The 19,184-nt window shown below is 47.6% G+C and overlaps 2 protein-coding genes across 4 annotated transcripts in view; one reads left to right on the forward strand and one right to left on the reverse strand.

The window, feature by feature from the left end:
- Positions 1 to 19,184, reverse strand: part of Thtpa (thiamine triphosphatase) — a 42,775-nt gene that overhangs the window by 1,059 nt on the left and 22,532 nt on the right. The window contains exons 2-3 of one of the 3 annotated variants that reach the window (XM_074068330.1): positions 3,801 to 3,892; positions 902 to 1,450 (exon numbers count right to left, since the gene is read on the reverse strand). In XM_074068330.1, the coding sequence (XP_073924431.1) occupies positions 902 to 1,445 (544 nt within the window). In that variant the 5' untranslated portion in view covers positions 1,446 to 1,450; positions 3,801 to 3,892. Of the gene's footprint in view, positions 1 to 901; positions 1,451 to 1,836; positions 2,103 to 3,800; positions 3,893 to 19,184 lie in introns of those variants that run through there. The other 2 variants (XM_020180037.2, XM_074068331.1) reach the window with 2 other exon arrangements.
- The window catches only part of Zfhx2 (zinc finger homeobox 2), a 29,309-nt gene continuing 14,580 nt past the window's right edge, over positions 4,456 to 19,184 (forward strand). Inside the window, exon 1 of the mRNA XM_074068327.1 lies at positions 4,456 to 4,767. The gene's annotated coding sequence lies outside the window, so the exon portion shown is untranslated. The remainder of the gene's footprint in view (positions 4,768 to 19,184) is intronic.

Below are 19,184 nucleotides of genomic sequence, written 5' to 3' on the forward strand. Positions count from 1 at the left end.
CAGAGGATGCCTCAATAGTGACTCATTTCACTTATTACTCCGGTCCCCCAATCAAGATCAAAGCCTATCTAGACAGGCCAAAACTCATTAGCTTGGTAATGGAGCACATGCAGCAATGTACATGGAGAGAGAAACCAAGGGCTGCAGAAAGAAGTTATAGCTGGGGTGTGGGGGGAATTCATGTAGAAGTCTCGCCTCTGGAACTTCCCATTGCCGGTGTCTATTGTTAGTGCCCGGCAGCATGCTAAACAGATAGCTGGGGAGGCTCAACCAGCATCCTAGGGCATCAGGCCCCATGGGATGTACATCGCCATACCTGTGAGGATGAGCTGTCTACAAGGGAACTACGCCTGCATAGAAAAACAAATCGGCCACAGATTACCCCACTGCTTCACAAAAATACAATATTCTTGCCTTTTACCCAGAGCTAAGAGAAAAGCCAGGTGTAGTGGGGCATATTTGTAAACCTAGCATTCAGGAGGTTGAGGCAGGGGGAGCGACCTGCCTGGGCTATATAGCAAGACTCTATCTCAAAATCAATCAATAAAATAAGGATCTAGGAAGTTATAAAAATAAAAGAATAGAAATTTGGGGGAAGGAAACGGTCAAAGCAAGAGGACTGATAAGTGGAACTGAAGGCCTGGCTAGAGCTATGAAAAGTAAGTGAGACAGAATAGCTAGGATAAAGATTAGAGATACGGAGAATTAAGTACAAATTTGGCAGCTATTATAAAAGAGGAAACTGGATGTGATCAAATTGTAAGCAAACTGCGTCCTCTAGAAAATTGCTAAGACAATTCCTGTTCCAGAAAAAAATCCAGAGCCCCTCCACCATTGAATGGTCCCCTGAGTGCCTCCACTGCCAGAAAGTGGAGAACAACGAAAGCACTGTCTCCCTCACCAAGCATGCTGCTGAGCCTGAGGATCTTCTCTAGGGCAGCTGGTACTTCAGCCTCCTCATGCACTAGGGCCTCTACCTCACCCACAGCATAGCCAAAGTCTGCTGTATCCAGGTCCACTCTGAGCAGTGGCTCCTCTTCAGTTCCAGAGAACACCAGCTTCCAAGCGCTCCGCTTAGTCACAAAACTAGCTACTTCCTGCAGCCCCAATGGACCCAGCACAGCAGCCACTTCTCCAGTCCCCAGCCCTTCTGCCCCCAGCAGCTCAGAGAGCCGGGCCACAATTGCAGGTTCAGACGTGAGCTCCAGGTATTCAGTGTGAGGTCCTGAGGTGCCTGCTGCTCCAGGACATTTGAACTCCCATCCTCTACCCTCTCGTTGTCGTAGCCAGTGGTCAGACCGCATGAGGCTCAGCTCAAGGGTGTCATAGTAGGTGTCCCTGAAGGTGACTCTGTGCTCCAGGGTGCCCCCCAACTCCTGCAGGCATTTCTCTGTGCCAGGCCCTGGGACGAACTTTCGCTCCACTTCAATCAAGCCCTGGGCCATGCTACCTGTAACAAACATTTGCAACAATCAATGAACATTTGCAACAAACATTCCCTGAGCGCCCAAGGGTGTCCAGCCTGTGCAGCAACAGCTCAGTAGAGACCCTTCGGCCCTGTATGAATTTATGAGCACACATACTGTGTCCCAAAGTTCTCTACAAGGCCCTGTCTGCGGGCTTTTAGGGGGACTGTAACAGTGACAGGTCCCAGGTAAATCCCTTCCACTATTGATGATGCCCTCAATCCAAAGGGCTCCCTAGAAAGCAGGCCGTGTAGCAGATGTCCTTTCAATGTCCCTCCAACCTTACTACCCCGGGAGGCCAGCGGTTCCCTTACGGGAAAGACCCTCCCTTCCTCGCCCTACCACTGGGCGGCAGAGCCACGGGTCTCACCTCAAAGCCCAAAGGTCTCCCTCTTGCGGGACGGGGAGGTGGGGGAGGGGAGCCCACGCCACACCCGCGAGGAATGCCGGGAGAAGTCCCTGGTCCGGATCTCTGTCCGGCCCTTGGAGCGCCCGGCCAGTCCTAGCACCAGCGGCCATATTAGGCCCGTTGTGGCGGTGCCCAGGACAGGCCGGGGCCCAGTGGCCTATTAGGTTCTGAGCGGCTGCGACCCCCGCGGTGGGCAGGGATGCGAGATTGTCCCCTCGCGCTCTGCTCCTCACCCGGATCCCTCCTGGAGCCCCGGGGTGGGTTGGGGTCTCGGGCCTTAGACTGAGCCCAGCACTGCGGTCCAGTGCATGATGGGAGGTGTAGTTCCAAGAAGCCACCACGCCTTCTCGCCCCACCTGTCGCTATGGTGATCGGAAAGCTGCAGTTGGTGCCAGCGGGATTCTACCTAAAGCTGAACTGGGGTTGCAGGCTGTGGGGAGAGTCATATGCAAGGTGCTGAGACCCCAGTCTCCAGTCCTTCTCACCGCAGGCAGTGGGCCTGAAACACAAGCCACTCTCTCACAATGCAGTTTATGGCTGCCCTCTTAAAGTGCAGGCCAGTGCAACGGGCTGGGCGTGGGGTGGGAAGGTAATTTATGTCTAGTTTAGCTGCCCTGGAGTTTCAGAGAGGACCTATTACATCCTGGTACAAATGTTTAGGGTAAGGGTGGGTGGTGGGAGTTTTCATCAGAGGAGGAAGTAATATTCTGAATGGTGGGATTTCAACAGTGGGACACCCAGGTGGAGACAGGGAACAGCTTGAGCAAAGACCCAGAAGCTGGAGAGCACCTAGCCATTATGTAAGTGGAAGCTGGTACTAGAAACGCAGATGAGAGGTTGGAAAGCCTTGCATGAATGTCAGACTGAGGGGTTCTGTCAGTTTCCAGCATTCCTCCAGCAGATGTGTCAGTACTAGGAGAAACATTCATGTTCATTTAACATTTAGGAAGACATGGGGATGACCCACTGGGTGTTTTAGGAGACCAAATAAAGAGGCTACAGGGGAGTATAGTTATCTGTGGACTTTAATTGTTGTCTGACCCTCTGGGCAAGTATATTGTTGACTCCTAGGCTTGCTTGGATGATGGGTGAGGAGTGCCAGGTTCCCCACACCTGCCCCCTATCCATATGCCTCTGGAAACACTTGACAAAGATGGGAAGTATGGTGGGGAAGTCACTAGTTTACAAACATGGCATGTTGAACTTGGGATGTCTTAAATGTATCCCCCGCCCCATGCCAACCACCATTGAGCAGGAAACAGACCCGAGCTTTCTCTCACTACTTTCAATTTCATTCATCCTTTGTTTTCCAGCTTTGTTGACCTAAGAAGACCCAGTGTTTTTCCCTGTTGTATAAGGTACAGTCCAGTAGAGCAGAGGCAGCCACTTTAATGATTCCTTTAAGTCTGGATTTCACAGACAGACCTGGGGTTGACTCTCAGCTTCACTTTTTAGATATTTAGCCTTAGGCAGGCTATTCCACCTCCCTAAGTCTCTGCTGTTCATTAGTATCATGTAGATTGCCTCACAATTATGTGTGAGGCTTCAGTAACAAACTTATCTGTCACATATATAGAAACCCAAAATGTTGGTTTCTTCTCCCTCCCCCACTCCCACCCCCCACCCCAACTTTAAGTTTTGCTGTTGTTTCAAAGAAATAGACTTTAGCAGCTAGTGTGGACTCTGGAGCCAGACCACTGAGGTTGGGATCGTGGTACTGCCACTTATTTGTCATGTGACTTTGGCCCGGTAAATTGTGCCTTGGTTTCCTCAACTGCAGAATGGAACTAGTAGTAGTACCCACCTCACAGGGTTGTGAGGATTAAGTAAGTTACACTCAGTAAATCGTAGAAATTGTTATTAGAATATACAGCGTTTTGAGCTGACAAACTAAAGAGGAGGAACCAGAAACTCCCTCTCCATACCCAGCTAGGAACTGCTGACCATCGGTGTGGAGGAGACAGTGGTTCTCAGAGACTTCAGACTTCTCTCTCTGTGTGAGACAAGGTTCCAGTACCTAATCACAAGGAAGAGAGACAGGAAAAAGGGGCGAAGAAAGAGAAATGGACCTTGAGCAGCTCTGGGAAGCTGATAGAACCTAGAGCTTGTTCTAGAGCAAATTTAAAACAAAACAACAAAACACATGTATGGTTTCTGTAAGCAGGAGGAGGGGACAGGATAGAGTTTAAAGAGACCTGCCCTCTTTGCATGCACCAGGTGGACCTGATGCCTGAATCAAGGAAGAGGCAACGTGGTCGGTCTGGCCTGCACCCCCCTTGCATATATAGTCCCAGCCAGTGTTGCAGCGTTCGGAAAATCAGGCTGACATCGCGTTAAGCCGGCCTTTGGGCGGGGGCGTGCAGACTACAACTTCCGGCATGCACCGCGGCGGGCGAGCCGCTGCACCTGCTCAGTGGGGCCGCCCCGGGCGCCTGGGTATTGATTATTCCATTGTGTGGGACGCCTTGGCTCCAGCCAGTGAATGAGGCGGAGGAGTGAGGGCAAGGAGGAGGAGGGCGAGGAGGAGAAGGAGGAGGAGGAGGAGGAGAAGGAGGAGGAGGAGGAGGAGGAGGAGGAGGAGGAGGCTGGGAGCGAGCGAGTGCCCAGGGTGAATCAATGGAAACCCCCTTACGAAGCCGGGAAAACACTTCAGCCGCAGCCAAATAGCATTGATTATTTTCCTTCACTTCCCTCACCGCCGTGAATTTATTTATTTATTTTTTCCATCTCCGTCCCCGACGCCCCGGAGCGAGCGCTGGAGGGAGGGAGGAGGAGGGAAAAAAAGGAATCAACACATCGGAGAAGTCCCTTCCAAGAGCCGCCCCCTCCCCTCCCCGCCTCGCGCTGCTCGGCGGCCGCGGTTCGACTCCCGTCCCTGCTTCCAGCTGAGGTGTAAGTGCATCGATTTCCGATGCTGCTGGGTTGGTTTTTTTTCTCCTCTCCCTCTCACTCTTCTTCCCTTCCTTGCTCTTTGGAAGCTCGAGACCGAGGGGAGAGGACGCGCTCGGAGACTGCCGCTGGAGGGGACGGAGAGGGACGGGAAGAGGCTGGGGGAGGGGACATAGACAGACGGACAGACAGCCTGGGATCCTGAGGAGTAGGGGGGCAGGGGTGTGGGAGAGAGGACATACGAGCAGGAAGGGGAGAAGAGAGGCCAGCCCGACAGACGGAAGGTAGCGAGAGCCAAACGGATCGCGCCGAGCCGTACTGGGAGCGGGGTTCCCGGAGGGAAGGGGAGGCCGGGTGAGTGCAAGGGCTGGAGCTATCAGCTGCAGAGGGCCTGGGTCGCGGAGGCCCCCCGCCGGCTGCGGGATGGCCGAGGGCTGATGGATGGGCTAGCGCTGCAAGGGTGCGGGTGGGAGGGTACATGGACACCTTCAATTTTCGTTTGTGCCAGAAATTGAGCTTTTTTTTTTTTAATTGGGAAAGGTGCGAATAGGTGAGGGAAGCCCCATTCCAGGTGAAGCGTGCCTGTCTTGCTGCCTCCCACCCCGACTCTATCGGCTCTGTATAGCCCTCTCTGAGGAGCCCTATCATTTCTGAGCACTGGACCACGCTCTCGCTGTGCCTGTAGCCCCACTGATCTCTGTCCATGTGTCACTGCTTCTTGGTTTTGGCATTCTTCACCTCACCTCACCTCACCTCATCCATCTCCAGTTGCTGTGACTCTTCCCATCAGAGTGATCCTCTCCCTGGGTGTCCCTGTCACGATGTGTCATCCCTTGGCTGCCTGACTGTTCTGCCATCTAGGACTCCATGTCCTCTCCTTGAGGGTCTGTCCTGGTATCTGTGGCCTTTTCAGCTACTTTGGAGTTTGCTTAACCATGATTTTGGCATTCACTGGTCAAGGGCCTGAAGAGCAAGTGGTTGGAGACGCGTCTCCCTCCAAAGACTCCTGTTCCCTTTCAGCATGGCCAGGATAGCCTCCTTTTCCACCTTCAGCAAGAAAGCTTTGGAACTTCCTAGCATTGTTGACTGTTCCCTCTGCCATGTGCCTGTCTCCCCCATCAGGACTTACCTTAGGGTCTCCTGTGTAATCTGTATTTCCACCTTTCCATCATGAACCTCATCCCTGCTGACTTAATTTTCCTCCCTTCCTCCAATTTTACTATTGTATATTTTTTCATTTCTCGATTTTATTTCAACCCATTTTTCTACCCCTGTATTCCATGATCTCCTGAGCTTATTCTCCATCTTTGTTCTCATAATCTGCCCTCTTCCTTTTTCTCTTTGGTCACCCTAAGTTTTATTCCTTTTTCTCCTACCCAGCATTTTAACCTCAGTAGCAGAAGATACAAGCAGGGGGCTGGGAGAAGTGGGGGATATGGTTTGTGAAGGCACGTAAACAGGCCAAGAAATCAATTTAATGGGCTTCCAGGGGCTTATAACCCCTTCATCAATCAGTGCCATTATGTCAATTAACTGTCAACTTTGATTTTGTAAAGGTATGTGCTCTAGGACTCTAAGCTCCACCCTGCCTGACTGCCACCCATCCTCAGTTCATTCTAGGTATCAGTGGCTTTTTCTTCACTTTGTAGTTCATCTTCCTCCTGGGCCCCTGCTATTATCATATGCAGATTCAGCATGAGACAGTTTTTGTTATTGTGAGAGAACCTATCTTATGCAAGGGTCCAGTTTCATTCAGCCTAAAGAATAGTAAAGGTAGATAAAGGATCTGGAGAGTTTATCTTGGTTTTAAAGCTATCATTGTTTTTCTGGACCTCAGGAGCTTGGAAGGATAAAAGGAGGAGGTAGATGTGGGCAGCTGATGGAAGATTTCAGAGGTGAACAGAATTATAGAAGGGAAGGGAAGGCCAGGTGCAATAAACACATGGGGTAGAGAAATGTATGACATGAGGGACATGCAAAGGAAGGGAAGAAAATCTATGCGGAATGGGGGAAGGGAAGGAACTAAGGAGTGATAAATGAAAAACTGAGAGAATGAAATAAATAAGAGTCAATAGCTACACACAGGGAAAGAGGAAGAGAAATGAAAGAATATTCCAGAAGAGGAGGTCAACAGAAAAACAACATGAATACAATAGTAAATGGGGGAAGGGAAGAACTGAGCAATGAGATGAGGTGGGAAAGGATATGGTACAAAGAAGGTAGATGGATGGCGAAGGCAGGAGTGCTGAAGCTGATCACAGCTGCACAGAGCTTGGTAGGGGAAAAGGAGAGGGTGAGGTATCAAAGGAAACAAATGCCTCTGGTGTGAGGACACAGCAGCATGACCGATGCAAAGAGAGCACTGCAGGGGGGTGGGCGAATTGGGAAAAAAGGCATAGCAGAAATACCACTGGGCTCTTGAAAGAGAGCTGTGCCTATGAGAAGGAGAAAAAGTGCAAAGATACCTAGCAAAGAGAGAGAGAGAAAACCTCATACGCTTCCATTCCATTGGCCTTATCACTCACTGCCCCACCAAAGGCCTTTGCATGGCATTGCTAAGCCAGGAGAACACAAGCAAGGAAATGGAAAAGGTAGAATTCCCATTTACTTCAACTGACAGGAACTTGAATCTTCCTAGCCCCCTGAGAACCAGAGACCTCAAGCCTCTGATGTCATAAATTGCTGTTGTTGCCTTGGCAACCTGACAGGGTTCCTCCCTCCATGATGTCAGAGGCAGCTGGTGTTACCTTGAGATCCATACAGGAACTTGCTGCTTTCCTGGGGAGCTGTGCCCTGTGTGACTGGAAAATCTGTAGGATTCCTAGCTCTAGTAGCAGGACCTTCCTTTTTTTTTTTTTTTTTTTTGGTGGAACTGAGGTTTGAACTTCACACTTGCTAGGCAGGTGCTCTACCACTTGAATCACTCCACCAGCCCTTTTTTAGTGTTGGGTATTTTCAAGATAGGGTCTCATTAACTATTTGCCCCAGCTGGCTTCAAACCAAGATCCTCCTGATTTCGGCTTCCTGAGTAGCTAGGACTACAGGCATGAGCCACTGGCAACTGTCTGACCTTACTTCCTTGGAGCTGCTCTTAGCTCAGAACAACAGTCGCCCAAACCATTCTTGTTTGTGAGTGCCTGAGGAGTATCTGACAGGAGCGAGAGGAAGGGACCTTGGGAGACAATGGGCAATGATGTTGGGATGGTATGACTGAAAGGCAGGCAAAGAAGGAAGAGAACTGAAAATGGCAGAGAGCAGGAGAGTAGGGCTTTGTGAGCAGGTAGGACAGTTGTTACAAATGTCAGGTGAACCTGGCTTTGGGTTTAAGAATGGAGGCCAAAGCTGGAATTGCAGAAAAGAGGGGCAAGAGCATTGGTAAACTGATTCCTGAAATTCCAGAGGGCACAGTGGAATTTGGCTGTAAATGAAAGGGGAAAAAAGACTAATCCATCTGGTGGGAGATGCAGGGTTAGTCGCAAGGGTCATCTGAGCAGGGGCTTCCCCTGTCTAATTTCTAATTGTTTTCTAGCACCTAAGCACAGCATCTGTCACATAGAATAACCTTAATAAATATCTATTGAGCAAATGTCAACAGAGACTTAGAAATGTCCTCCTCTCAGCCTCCCTCCCAGACCTAATTCTTCATAAATGGGCAAGTTAGGAAATCAGAAATTGGAGGGAAGGAAGGGCTGGAAGGAAAGTATCCAGCAACAATGAGATCTGAGGCAGAGAGAGAAGAGATTTTGGATTAGGAACACACTTGGAGGCAGCCAGGGCTAACTGTCAGGGTGGAACTAGGAAGTGTGTAAAGAGATAATGAGAGGAAAACATGAATGAACCATCTTAGGAGCCCAAGAGGAAGATGCGGAGGAGGATAGAGAAAAGAGGCGGTTTCCAGAAAAAGAGTTATTTTCAAAGAGAGTAGGCAAATTTTAATTGGAAGTAGTATCCCCACCTGATTCCCAATCATGAAACTACAATTGAGTCAGACATATACACACAGACACACACACACATTGTCCACAAAGACTACATAAATCAAAACCAGATCCATTCTAAACACCTGTCCCACCTGTAAACCCAGGTGATTGCAAGGAAGTCAGCATCAGTCAAGTGGACCAAAAAGCAAGGAGGCAGGAGCTACTGCTGCCCAGATCTTGATAGAAAGAACCCTGTGAGGGATGGCCTTAACATCTGACTGCACATTGTTGAAAGAATGCCAAAGCATGAAGCATCTAGAAGAGAAGGAAAGAGAAAAGGAGCTCACCTCAAGTGTCAGAGTGAAATCTGCAGAAAGAGGTCTGAGTACATAGAAACCATAGACGAGAAAGGTAGTCCTAGCCAGGGATTATAGCCTGTCCTGTTTTTACAGTAAAGAGCCAAAGACCCTAAACGGGTTGAAAAATCTAGGGAGAAAAACAGGAGAGAGGGAGAGTGCTGGGAGCAAGTGTGGCTATAATAAGGCCGGGACAGCAGAGAAGGTGGGCGGAGGCCTGAGGGAGGATGGTGGTGGCTGTATGCACTGTCAGCTGCAGCCACAGACTTGGGCAGCTCATATTTTGCAGCAGGCGACAGGCTGTCGACACAGCGGTCCTTTACCTCACCGTTAGAAACTCATTTCATTGATTTTTCCATCTTTCTTCTCAGGCTTCTCACACTAAGCTCAGGCATCCCACCACCCACTTTCCCAGAGCCTCTTGCTTCTCTGAGGAAAGCCCCAGGGAACTGCCTACCCAACTCTTCTACACCCCTGACTGAGGAGGCAGGGGTGAAAGATTTGGAGGTGACTCCAGCAGATGGATCTTCTCCTGTTACCAAATTATACTAGTGGTATGGGGGCTACACACACTTGGAAGAAGACCTCTTTCTAATTCCTACCAAAACAGCTCAGCACCCTTCAACATCCCCTTCCCTCCCCCCACCCCCCACCAAAGTCAAATGAGAGAACAGGAACTCTGTGTTTAGGCAGGATACAGAATTGCATTAAAAGCTGCTGGCAGAGTGGCTCAAGTGGTAGAGTGCCTGCCTAGCAACTAGCAAGCCTGAGGCCCTGAGTTCAAACCCCAGAACTGCCACACAAAAAAAGGAATTACATTAAAGCTAAAGTTCAGCCCTTGGAATTCACAGCAGAGCCATCCACCAGAATGCTATATACACAGGGACCTGTGCAATTAGGAGGACATAATTGCCCAGAGTATACAGGAGCCCTCCGCAGACAAAAGAGGGTGTATGCCTGTAAGGTCTGGTGCCAACTCACCAGAGTTGGAACAGGATGGGTGTAGGTCAGAAGTTTTTACTTCATGTGTAGATATTTCCCCCAGGAAATATCTAACAGCTAACTACCCATAGCCTCTCCCTCTGGGGCTGGGCTTGGGCTAAAATTTGGCTTCTCAATGAAGGAGGGCTGAGGGTGGGAGAAGATTGTGTTTCCCTGGAGGAAGTAAGAGGGTAAACACCATTTCCATCCTCAAAATTTTCATTCCTTGCCGTGGCTCACACCTGTAATCCTAGCTACTCAGGAGGCAGGGATCAGGAGGATCACAGTTTGAAGCCAGCCCAGGCAAATAGTTTGAGAGACCCATCTCGAAAAAAACCTTCACAAAAAAGGGCTGGTGGAGTGGCACAAGGTATAGGCCCCGAGTTCAAATGCCAGTACTAAAGAAAAATAATAATAATTAAAATAAAAGGAAATTCATGCCTTGTTTTGTCAGTTGCAAAAGCTCAAGTACCCCTGCCTCTGTGCTCCAGTCCATTTTCTTGTGTCTTGGGTATAAGTCTAGGTTTTCTACCCCCCTTGACTCATGGCTTTCTGCCTTCTTCGCAACTGTCTCCATCTCCTGTATTGTTAAAACTGTACTGGTTGGGCCACAAATGCCTTTCTTCCACCTCCAGCTTCTTCACACTATATGGTTTCCAAAAACCTGAAGATTCATCTTGGTGCCTTAGGGAAAGATGTACACTGGAGGTTAGAAAGACAGAAGAGCAAGGAAGGACAAGAAAGAGATTCAGGACAGACTGGGCCAGGGAGATTGTGTGACAGAGATTGAGGGAGTGACTTGGAGATGGGAGGAAGTTTGAAAAGTGGCCATAACTTAAATGAAAAGGGAGAAAGGGCTGTGGACTGTGAGGACTAGGAAAAACTTGAGCGAAAGCAAGGAGCCCTGACACCCATCTACCCCCACCCCTTGCAGGGAAATGAAGACTGTTGAGGAGGAGGAGGAGGGAGTGTGGGTGGTAGTGAGACCATCCAGCTGAAAAGGCAGGCCTCAGCCTCAGGTCAGTCCTGAGTTCAAGCCATACTTGCTTTGACCCTTGTGGGAGGAACTGAAGTGGGAAATTAACGATGATAATGAAGTCACTGCTCCTTGTTTGTCTTTGCTGAGTTCCCCTTGAGATTTGTCCTTTGGCCAGACAGGGCAACATGGGGGAGGGGAAGGATAGCAGTAGTGAAGGGCAGGGGGAGGGATGGGGAGAAACGGGAAAAGAAGATGGAGAAATGGAAATGTAGAAGACAGATCTGCAGTGTGGGGAGAAAATGAGGAGGACACTGAGTGAAAGCAAACGAATTTAGGAATGGAGGAGGGGAGACAGAGGAAGATAGGAAAAGAGAAAGGAAAAGTAGAGAAGAGCAGAAAGATGGACAGGGAAAAGAACAGTAGGGAACAGGAGAGGGAAACTAAGGGGGAGGAGAAGGAAGAAGGAAGGAGAAGGAGAGGTGGAACAGAGCAATGGCAAGCCTGAGGGAAAGAACACAACCAAAGCTATGAAAGCTGCAGCTGGTGGGGCCGAGGGCGGGGCCTCATCTCCATCTATAATGGCTGTGAAATGAGGTTAGCTCCATTAGAGGCAGCGAGAGTGTAACGAGATCACACTCATTAGGACCAGGCCATCCCAGTAATTACCACCACCCCAAATATGCCCGTGCCAGGCGGCCACCAAACACATACAGGCATACAGCAACACACTGCACAGGGGACCCTGATGCTGAATGGAAAGCTCAGGGGCCTATACAGGTGTAACTGAAGGGCATGGGGGAGAGCAAGCACTTCATTAGCCACCAAAGAGGTGGTGTGACCAGGCTTCCAGCCCCCTCTCCCCGACATACACAATTAAAGAGCAATAAATAGACACATAATCCCCAACTCAGGAAATAAGGGATGTGGGTGATAATTATTATTTCCATTTATTGATCACATCCAAAGTGCCAGTCTCAATAATGATCGTGTTGATGGACACAACTCCATAAAGTACTGTTTCCCATTCTCTATATGAAGAAACTAATTCTGATGATTTACATACAAAAGGATAAAACCAGAATCTGATTCCAGGTCTGTCTGATTCAAAGGCTGTGGGGTTTGGTTTTGTTTTGGTACTGGGGATTGCCACAGACCTCTATCTTCAGCCCCAAGGGTGTGTTTTTAAATAACACCAGACTGCTTACCCTATGAAGTTCATCTATTAATATGGGATACATAAGTATAGACTTTCAACTGTTTTCTTTTAATTTTTGCTGTGCTGGGGATGGTAAGCAAGTGCTCTACCACAAGCTATGTCCTCAGCCCCAGATTTTCAACTTTAAGAGACATTAGCACAAATGAGCACACACATCATCATTCAAATAACCCTACCTGGTCCTCTGCTCTTTCCTCACAAACACACAGAATGGCTAGTAAGCCCACATAGACTGCAGGGTGAATGTCGCCCCCTGGAGTTGCACAGTGGTCCTGGTCTAGCACCTTCAAGCTCAAAGAGGAGCACTGTGGCTCTAGTGTCAAGGCAACACGCGCAAGGACAGAATAATATATTCACATTCAAAGATCCATTCAGAATATACATCAATCAGAGTCCAGAAGCTTACAAGAACACAGGCCTGTGGTCAGCCTACCTCAGTTCCAGTCTTACCTCTACTTTTTCTAAGTGGGAAAACTTAAAAATTGCTTAACTCATCTCAGTCTGTTTTCGTGTTTGTAAAAGGGAAGGAATAGCTGTACGTATTGCACTCCAATTGTAGCAAAAGATTAGTGATGTGATGCTTGCTGAAAACTTCACACAATGCCTGTCACATGGTAAACATTTAAAGATGCTGGCCATTATTTTATTATCATAGGTACAGGTTGAGTATCCCTTACCCTAAATGCTTTGGAACAGTATTTTTGAGTATTTGTATACACATAATGAGATACCTTTGGAAAGGGATTCAAGTCTAAACACGAAATTTATTTATGCTTCATATACATCTTATACACATACCCTAAAGGAAATTTTATACCCTTATTTTCTGTGCTCCTGCATTTTGTCTATGACAAGAGTCCAGGTGTGGTAGTGGCATCATATTGGTGCTCAGAAAGTTTCAAATTTTGGAGCAATTTTTATTTTTCTCAGTGCTGCGGTTCTAGTAACCCAGGGTATTGTACATGCTAGGCAAGCACTCTACTACTGAGCTACATTCCCAGCCAGCCCACATTTTGGATTTTCAGATTAGGAATTCTCAACCTGTAGTAGCTGTTGTGATAATATTTAAAAGGACTCATTACATCACACAGGTTCACATTAAATCAAAGAACCGTAAATACTTAAACAGCCCCTTACAATGCCATTCTTCTATATAATTACAGAAGAGCTGCCTGCAAATCCTTCAAAACCCAGGGAGATCAAAGTCTCCCAGGCAGGTCTCCTATGCCAGGATCAGATAGATCCTGAGTCTGAATTGAACACAACCCCCTATCCCTTCCCTCCCAAGTGTTTCTTACAAAAGAAGGGTTCCCAGCTGGCTTCATGTTGTTGTCTAAGCCTGAGACCCGTAGAACATGAGCCCCTCTGAGTCTCTCCAGTGCGCTCACTGCAAGATCACACAGATCTACATAGCACTGCAGCTCCACACTCTTGTCCTAAGACATGTAACACTTTCTCAGTCATCAAGACAGAGATCTGGGCAAGAGACTCCTCTCTTCAACATCCGCCTCTACCAGGAGCAGACACCCTGCAGAAAACCTTAACAAATCCATATGCATACAGATGTGTGGTGATATCCTACAGTCTTCCCTGCTACCTTGCCTACTCCCTGCCCACCCTTATCTTCTTCCTCTGAGTCTCCTGTTTCTCCTCACATCTCACCTGATTCCCTCATGCCCATCTTAAGCATCTTGCAAAGTATAAGACAACTTCCTTACTGCCTCCCTTTCTCAGAGGACAGTTGCCCTGCCCAATCCAGTGCCAGAGCAGGGAGGTCTGGAAGAAATCCAATGTTTACACAAACAAACCCAAATTTAGCTTCAACACTGGGAGCATGGTTCAAGTTGTAGAGCACCTGCTAGCAAGAATGAGGCCCTGAGTTCAAACCCCAGTACTACCAAAAAAATAAAAATAAAAATAAATCAGCTTCATCCAATCACTTCCTTATTTCCTTACTTCACTACCTTTCCTTCCCTCCTTTTTTCTGCCCTAATTATCTTTCTTTACCCACTATGACATTTCTTTTCCTGCTTATCTATTTCATTCCCTGCCATACTCATTTTTTTTCTCTCTCTCTTTCTCCAACAAAATTTACCTTGGACAAAGTAAGCACTCCCTAAATATTTATGGGCAGAGAGGTGTAGAAATAAGTAGAATTAAAATAGATAGAATTTCTGCCTTTTCATTTATTTTTTTTAACAGAAAGTAAGAGTTAGAAGTCAGATGTGGTAGTACACACCTGTAATCCTATCACTTGGGCGGCAGATGCAGGAGGATCAAGAGTTCCTAGGCTATACAGTGACACCCTGTCTCATAAAAACAACAAAAGAAGGTAAGATTTAGAGACATGGATAAATGATAGTTTTAAATGCAGGGAGAGGCCATAATAGTTTTGATTCAGGTGTTAGCTGCTGCTGCACACAGTCCAAGTAAGAGTCTAGGCAAAGCTTCTACTCTTTGCTCTGGGATAACGTGTATCTCTTGGCCAAGCAGTCAAGAAGGCCAAGTAAGAAGGGAACTCTGGGTAGAGTGGCTCAACTGGTAGAGAACCTGCCTGGCATGTGCAAGGCCCTGAGTTCAAACCCCAGTATCACGAAAAAAAAAAAAAAAAGAAGGGAACTCTGCTGCTGGGAAGACTAGATTTAAATCCTAGCCCCAATTAATCATTCTGCCCTCAATTGAAAAGGACAAAGATTAGAGGATGAGTCCATTAGGAAAGGGACAAACCAGAAGGAAGGTCAGCATCTGTGCAAAAACCTTGCTCTGCTCCAGGTGAGAAGACCACCAAGACAGAATGAAAAGAACTCACCTCACTGACACCTAGCATATGTGCTGACACCCAGAACTATTTTGGTCTTCACAACTGGGAAAGGAAGGTATTATTATTCCCATTTTCCCAGATAAGGAAACTAAGTCTCCATATATAACTTACCAAGATTGACAACTAGTGAGTGGTTGAGTCAGGATGAAACCTGGGTCTGCATGGATCCAAAGCCCACATTCTTCCACCATCTTAAGTAGTAAAGCTCCAGGCTGAGTAGCTCAGTGGTAGAGTGCATGTTTATTATGCACAGGGCTCCAGGTTCAATCCCCAGTAACACACACACACACACACACACACACACACACACACACACACGAAAGAAAAGAGCAAGCTCAACTAGTTAAGAGTTTATTTGCTATTAGGTGATTAATTGGCCTTAGAGAGGGGCACACACACACTTTATCTTTCCCTTCTCTCCATGATAGCCTCCTCTTGAAATCAACAGGTTGAGACAAAACGGAGAGAAAGGGCAAAGTGAGTGTGGAGACAGCAATGCTTTAGGCAGGAATTTCAGAGTTAAGAAAATTGGCTCTGGGTAAAGGACAGCTGGCTGAACAATTAGAAAAGTGAAAGGCAAAAACTTTTGGAAGGATTGTATGCAAATTTTAAGCAAACATGATGTTGCCCTCTGATAGACTTTGCAGAAAAACCTTTTGCCCTATAGTTAGGTCTACAGAAAAGGAGAGAAGCAGAGTTTGCTTTATGTTTTTTTTTGAGAATTGGGGAGGAGAAAGCCAATGTGTCCCCCATCAGGACTGCCCTATCCTTGGTGATATCCTCTGTGACCACCAGGGAGCAGTAGTATTTCTTTTCCTCTCCTTTTTCACCAGAGGTGGAAAAGGGCTATATCAAGGGGAGTCCTCATGCTGGGTGCTTTCAGGGAAAAGCCCCATCCTGGTTGGCCTCCAGTTCTATAGGCCAGTGGGAGCCATACCTTAATAAGTGAGGGCCAATTTTGCCCTGGCCTCCTGGGTTGTAGTCATTCACTTTGTCTCACAACCTACTTTTTGGCTTTCCACCTGTTTCTGCAACTCCACATCCCAGCTTCTCCATTTCTGTCTGTCTCATGGCCTCTCACTCTCTTCTCTTGGTCCTATTGTAAGTCTTGCTGCCTTATGGCTCCCTGGTGTCTATCTTTTCTAAGTCCTATATCTGCTCACCTCTTGCTGATCAGTAATTATGACTCACACTTAGCTTTTTGAAATAGCACTTTCCTCCTTCCCTTCTCATCCTGGAGAATAACCAAAGATCCAGGTGTAGACGAAGGTGATTCCAAAAAAGAAAAGAATCTCTTCTGTTTCTCCATATGAGGGAACTGAGCATTAGGGAGGGAGGAATGACTGAAAGGGCAGCAAGGGAGATCTGCAGACCAAGGGCCATTTTGGAGCAGCCAATCCATCTCAGGGGATGAATGTAACTTCAGCTCTGCAGCCTCCTTCAGCTTCAGGCCGCCCTCGTCCCATCCCCCCTCAGTGGCAGCAGCCTTGTAATTTAAAGCTCTCTCTGTCGCCTCTAATGTGATCCTCTCGTTTTATTGACTCTCTCTGCCGTCTATGGTGCCCCTTCACATCAATCTCCGTTCTAATCACGCTGGCCGCCGCCACTGCCTGCTCAGTTACCCTAGCCCCTCTTATTGGCAGAGGCCATAGCGCTTGTTCTACCCAGCTCCTTCCTTCTGGCTGTCCCTCATCTCTACTCCAGGCCTACCCTCTTCGTCCTCTCTGATGCAGGAATGTCAGGGCCCTGTTGTGGGTTGCCTTCTCACTTTACCTACATCTGAGACACATCCCAAGGGAGAGAAGATGCCCTTAAGGAAAGTCAGGAACTACAGGGAATGGCTGTGGTTCAGAGGGTGAACAAGAATCTTGGCCTGGGGCTGGTAGGTGGGGGGTGGGGGGAGGAAGGGGGGATGGAGACAGACGACAACTTTTAGGCCAGTTCAGGGGAGGAAGGACAAAGAAAGAAAGAAAAGAAATTAGAGAGGGAAGGAAGAAAAGATGGAGAAGGGAAATGGAAGGAGGAAAAAGTGGAAAAAAAATTGCTGCAGCTAAAGGATTGTAATAAATAGCCAGTGAAGGGAAAAGCACCAAGAAAGGGGAAGGGGGACATTAGTGTGTGGGGGGGGGGGGGAGCACGATGTACTGAGCAAAGATGAATTTTCGATTGTAATGCTTTCCTGAAGAGGAGGGGTAGGTTGGGAGGTAGGGAAGAGATTTGCAGTTTTAAACAACTGCCAACCTATTTGGGTCTCACCCACAGCCTAGCTTAAAGTTTACCTCCTTTGGTTTCTAGCTAGGAATTGGCAATGCTTTTTCAGTCCTGAGAATTATACTTTGGAGAGAGGAAATCTCCACATCTTTGAACTGTGCCAATCGAGAGCCAGGAGGGAACTAGTCACAGTAGGTACGATGGCTCTGTTGCTGGGACCAGCCAGGAGAGAGCATCCACCATGCTCAGCCCTCTGCTCTCCCCAGCAGGTAGGGTAGTAAAAGGTAGTGGAGCCCAACCTATGGAAATGACAAGTGTGTCAGGCTCTTAGTATACTTGTCTCTCTCTACCCCACCAAGGATCCTTAGATCCAACAACTTTATTATTTATTATTATTTTGGGGGGTACTGGGGTTTGAACTCAGGGTCTCACAATTACTAGGCAGACTCTCCACCACTTGAGCCACTCCACCAGCCCTGTTTTTTTGTGTTGGGTATTTTTTTTTATTATTGTTATCATATTATTGTTGTACTGGGGGTACACTGAGACATCTACGAAAGTTCTTACAATATATCATATTTGAACTCACCTCTATCATTCTTCTGTACCCTCCCCTACCTGTGTTGGGTATTTTGAAATAGGGTCTCCAGAACTATATGCCCAGGCTGGCTTTGAACCAGGGTCCTCCTGAATAGCTAGGATTACAGTTGTGAACCACCAGTGCTAGATTCAACAACTTTAGGGCTTCAGCTTTCCACTTATCTGTGAATCTATCTTCCCCCTTCCAATTCCAGTTCCTTCACTTCCTAAAAAGGTTCTCTAATCCCTGACCTCTCCATCCCCTCCAGCCCTTTCCCAGGTACTTATTTGCATCTCATTAGCATACTAATCCTATCCCTCTCAAAGGTACCCTAACGGCTCTGATTTCTTGCCTGCCTAGACCCCCTGGAGAAGGGAAGTAGGAACCGGGGCCTGCTGGCTGGAAGCTGTTGGGGAAGGACCATTCCAAATCTAGGAATTTAGAGATGAGGGAGAAAGGTGGCCCAAGGTAAAAGAGGACATTCCACCCCCACATACACACACACACCTCCCTGAGGTAGTGTGGCCTGAGTGCTACAAGTTTAGTCATTGGAGATCTACTGGCCCAGTGGGAGAGCATGTAGATTGTACCTAGGACACTGGGAGAAGTAAAGGTTGGAGGAATTGAAGGGGAATTGTTTTAAAACAGTTGGGGGAGGAGAGGGGCTTAAAGTAAAAGGGTTGGGAGCAGACCTGAGTCTTGGCCTTGACAGCCTCAGGCAACCCAGGGTTCCTGATTGCTAGTTCTTTAGAAACTCATTTTGCCTATATTGTGTCCAGCCAGTCCTTTTCTAGTTTCACCAACTTGGAGCCTGGTGATCACCCATAGCTCACTTAACCTCTGTTTCTTAGCTTCCTCATTTATATTAAATGAGATAACTGATAAACATTTAGCACAGTACCAGAACCCTGGTATATGTATTTTAATAGCTATTAGTAACATTATTAATACAACTTACTGTCTTTTATCTGTTTTGGGAGAAGGCAAAATAGGAGCTATTATCTTCAACTGGCCAGGGAAATGCCACCTATTTTGCATGTTCTAACCAGAAATGGATGTGGAAGGCACAGGGAGCAGCATGGTGCCTGCATGCAGGGGAAAGCAGTCCTGGCCCATCTCTGGCAAAAAGACCTTGACTTAGAGAATTTTTAACCTCTGCAGGGTTTGGAATATCTGAAGGTTCTCCCCAGAGTTCACTCATTCAAAAAATGATTATGGCAGGCATTATTCTCTGTGCCACTCATACAGACCTAGATAAAGCAGACTGAGTTCCTGCCCTCATGGAACTTACTTTCTAGGAAGGGATAAGTAAGTGAGGAAATATCAGGTGGTGAAAAAATCTAAAGAAAGTAATCC

Source organism: Castor canadensis, chromosome 3 (genome assembly GCF_047511655.1).
Source record: "Castor canadensis chromosome 3, mCasCan1.hap1v2, whole genome shotgun sequence".
NCBI classification, from domain to species: Eukaryota; Metazoa; Chordata; class Mammalia; order Rodentia; family Castoridae; genus Castor; species Castor canadensis.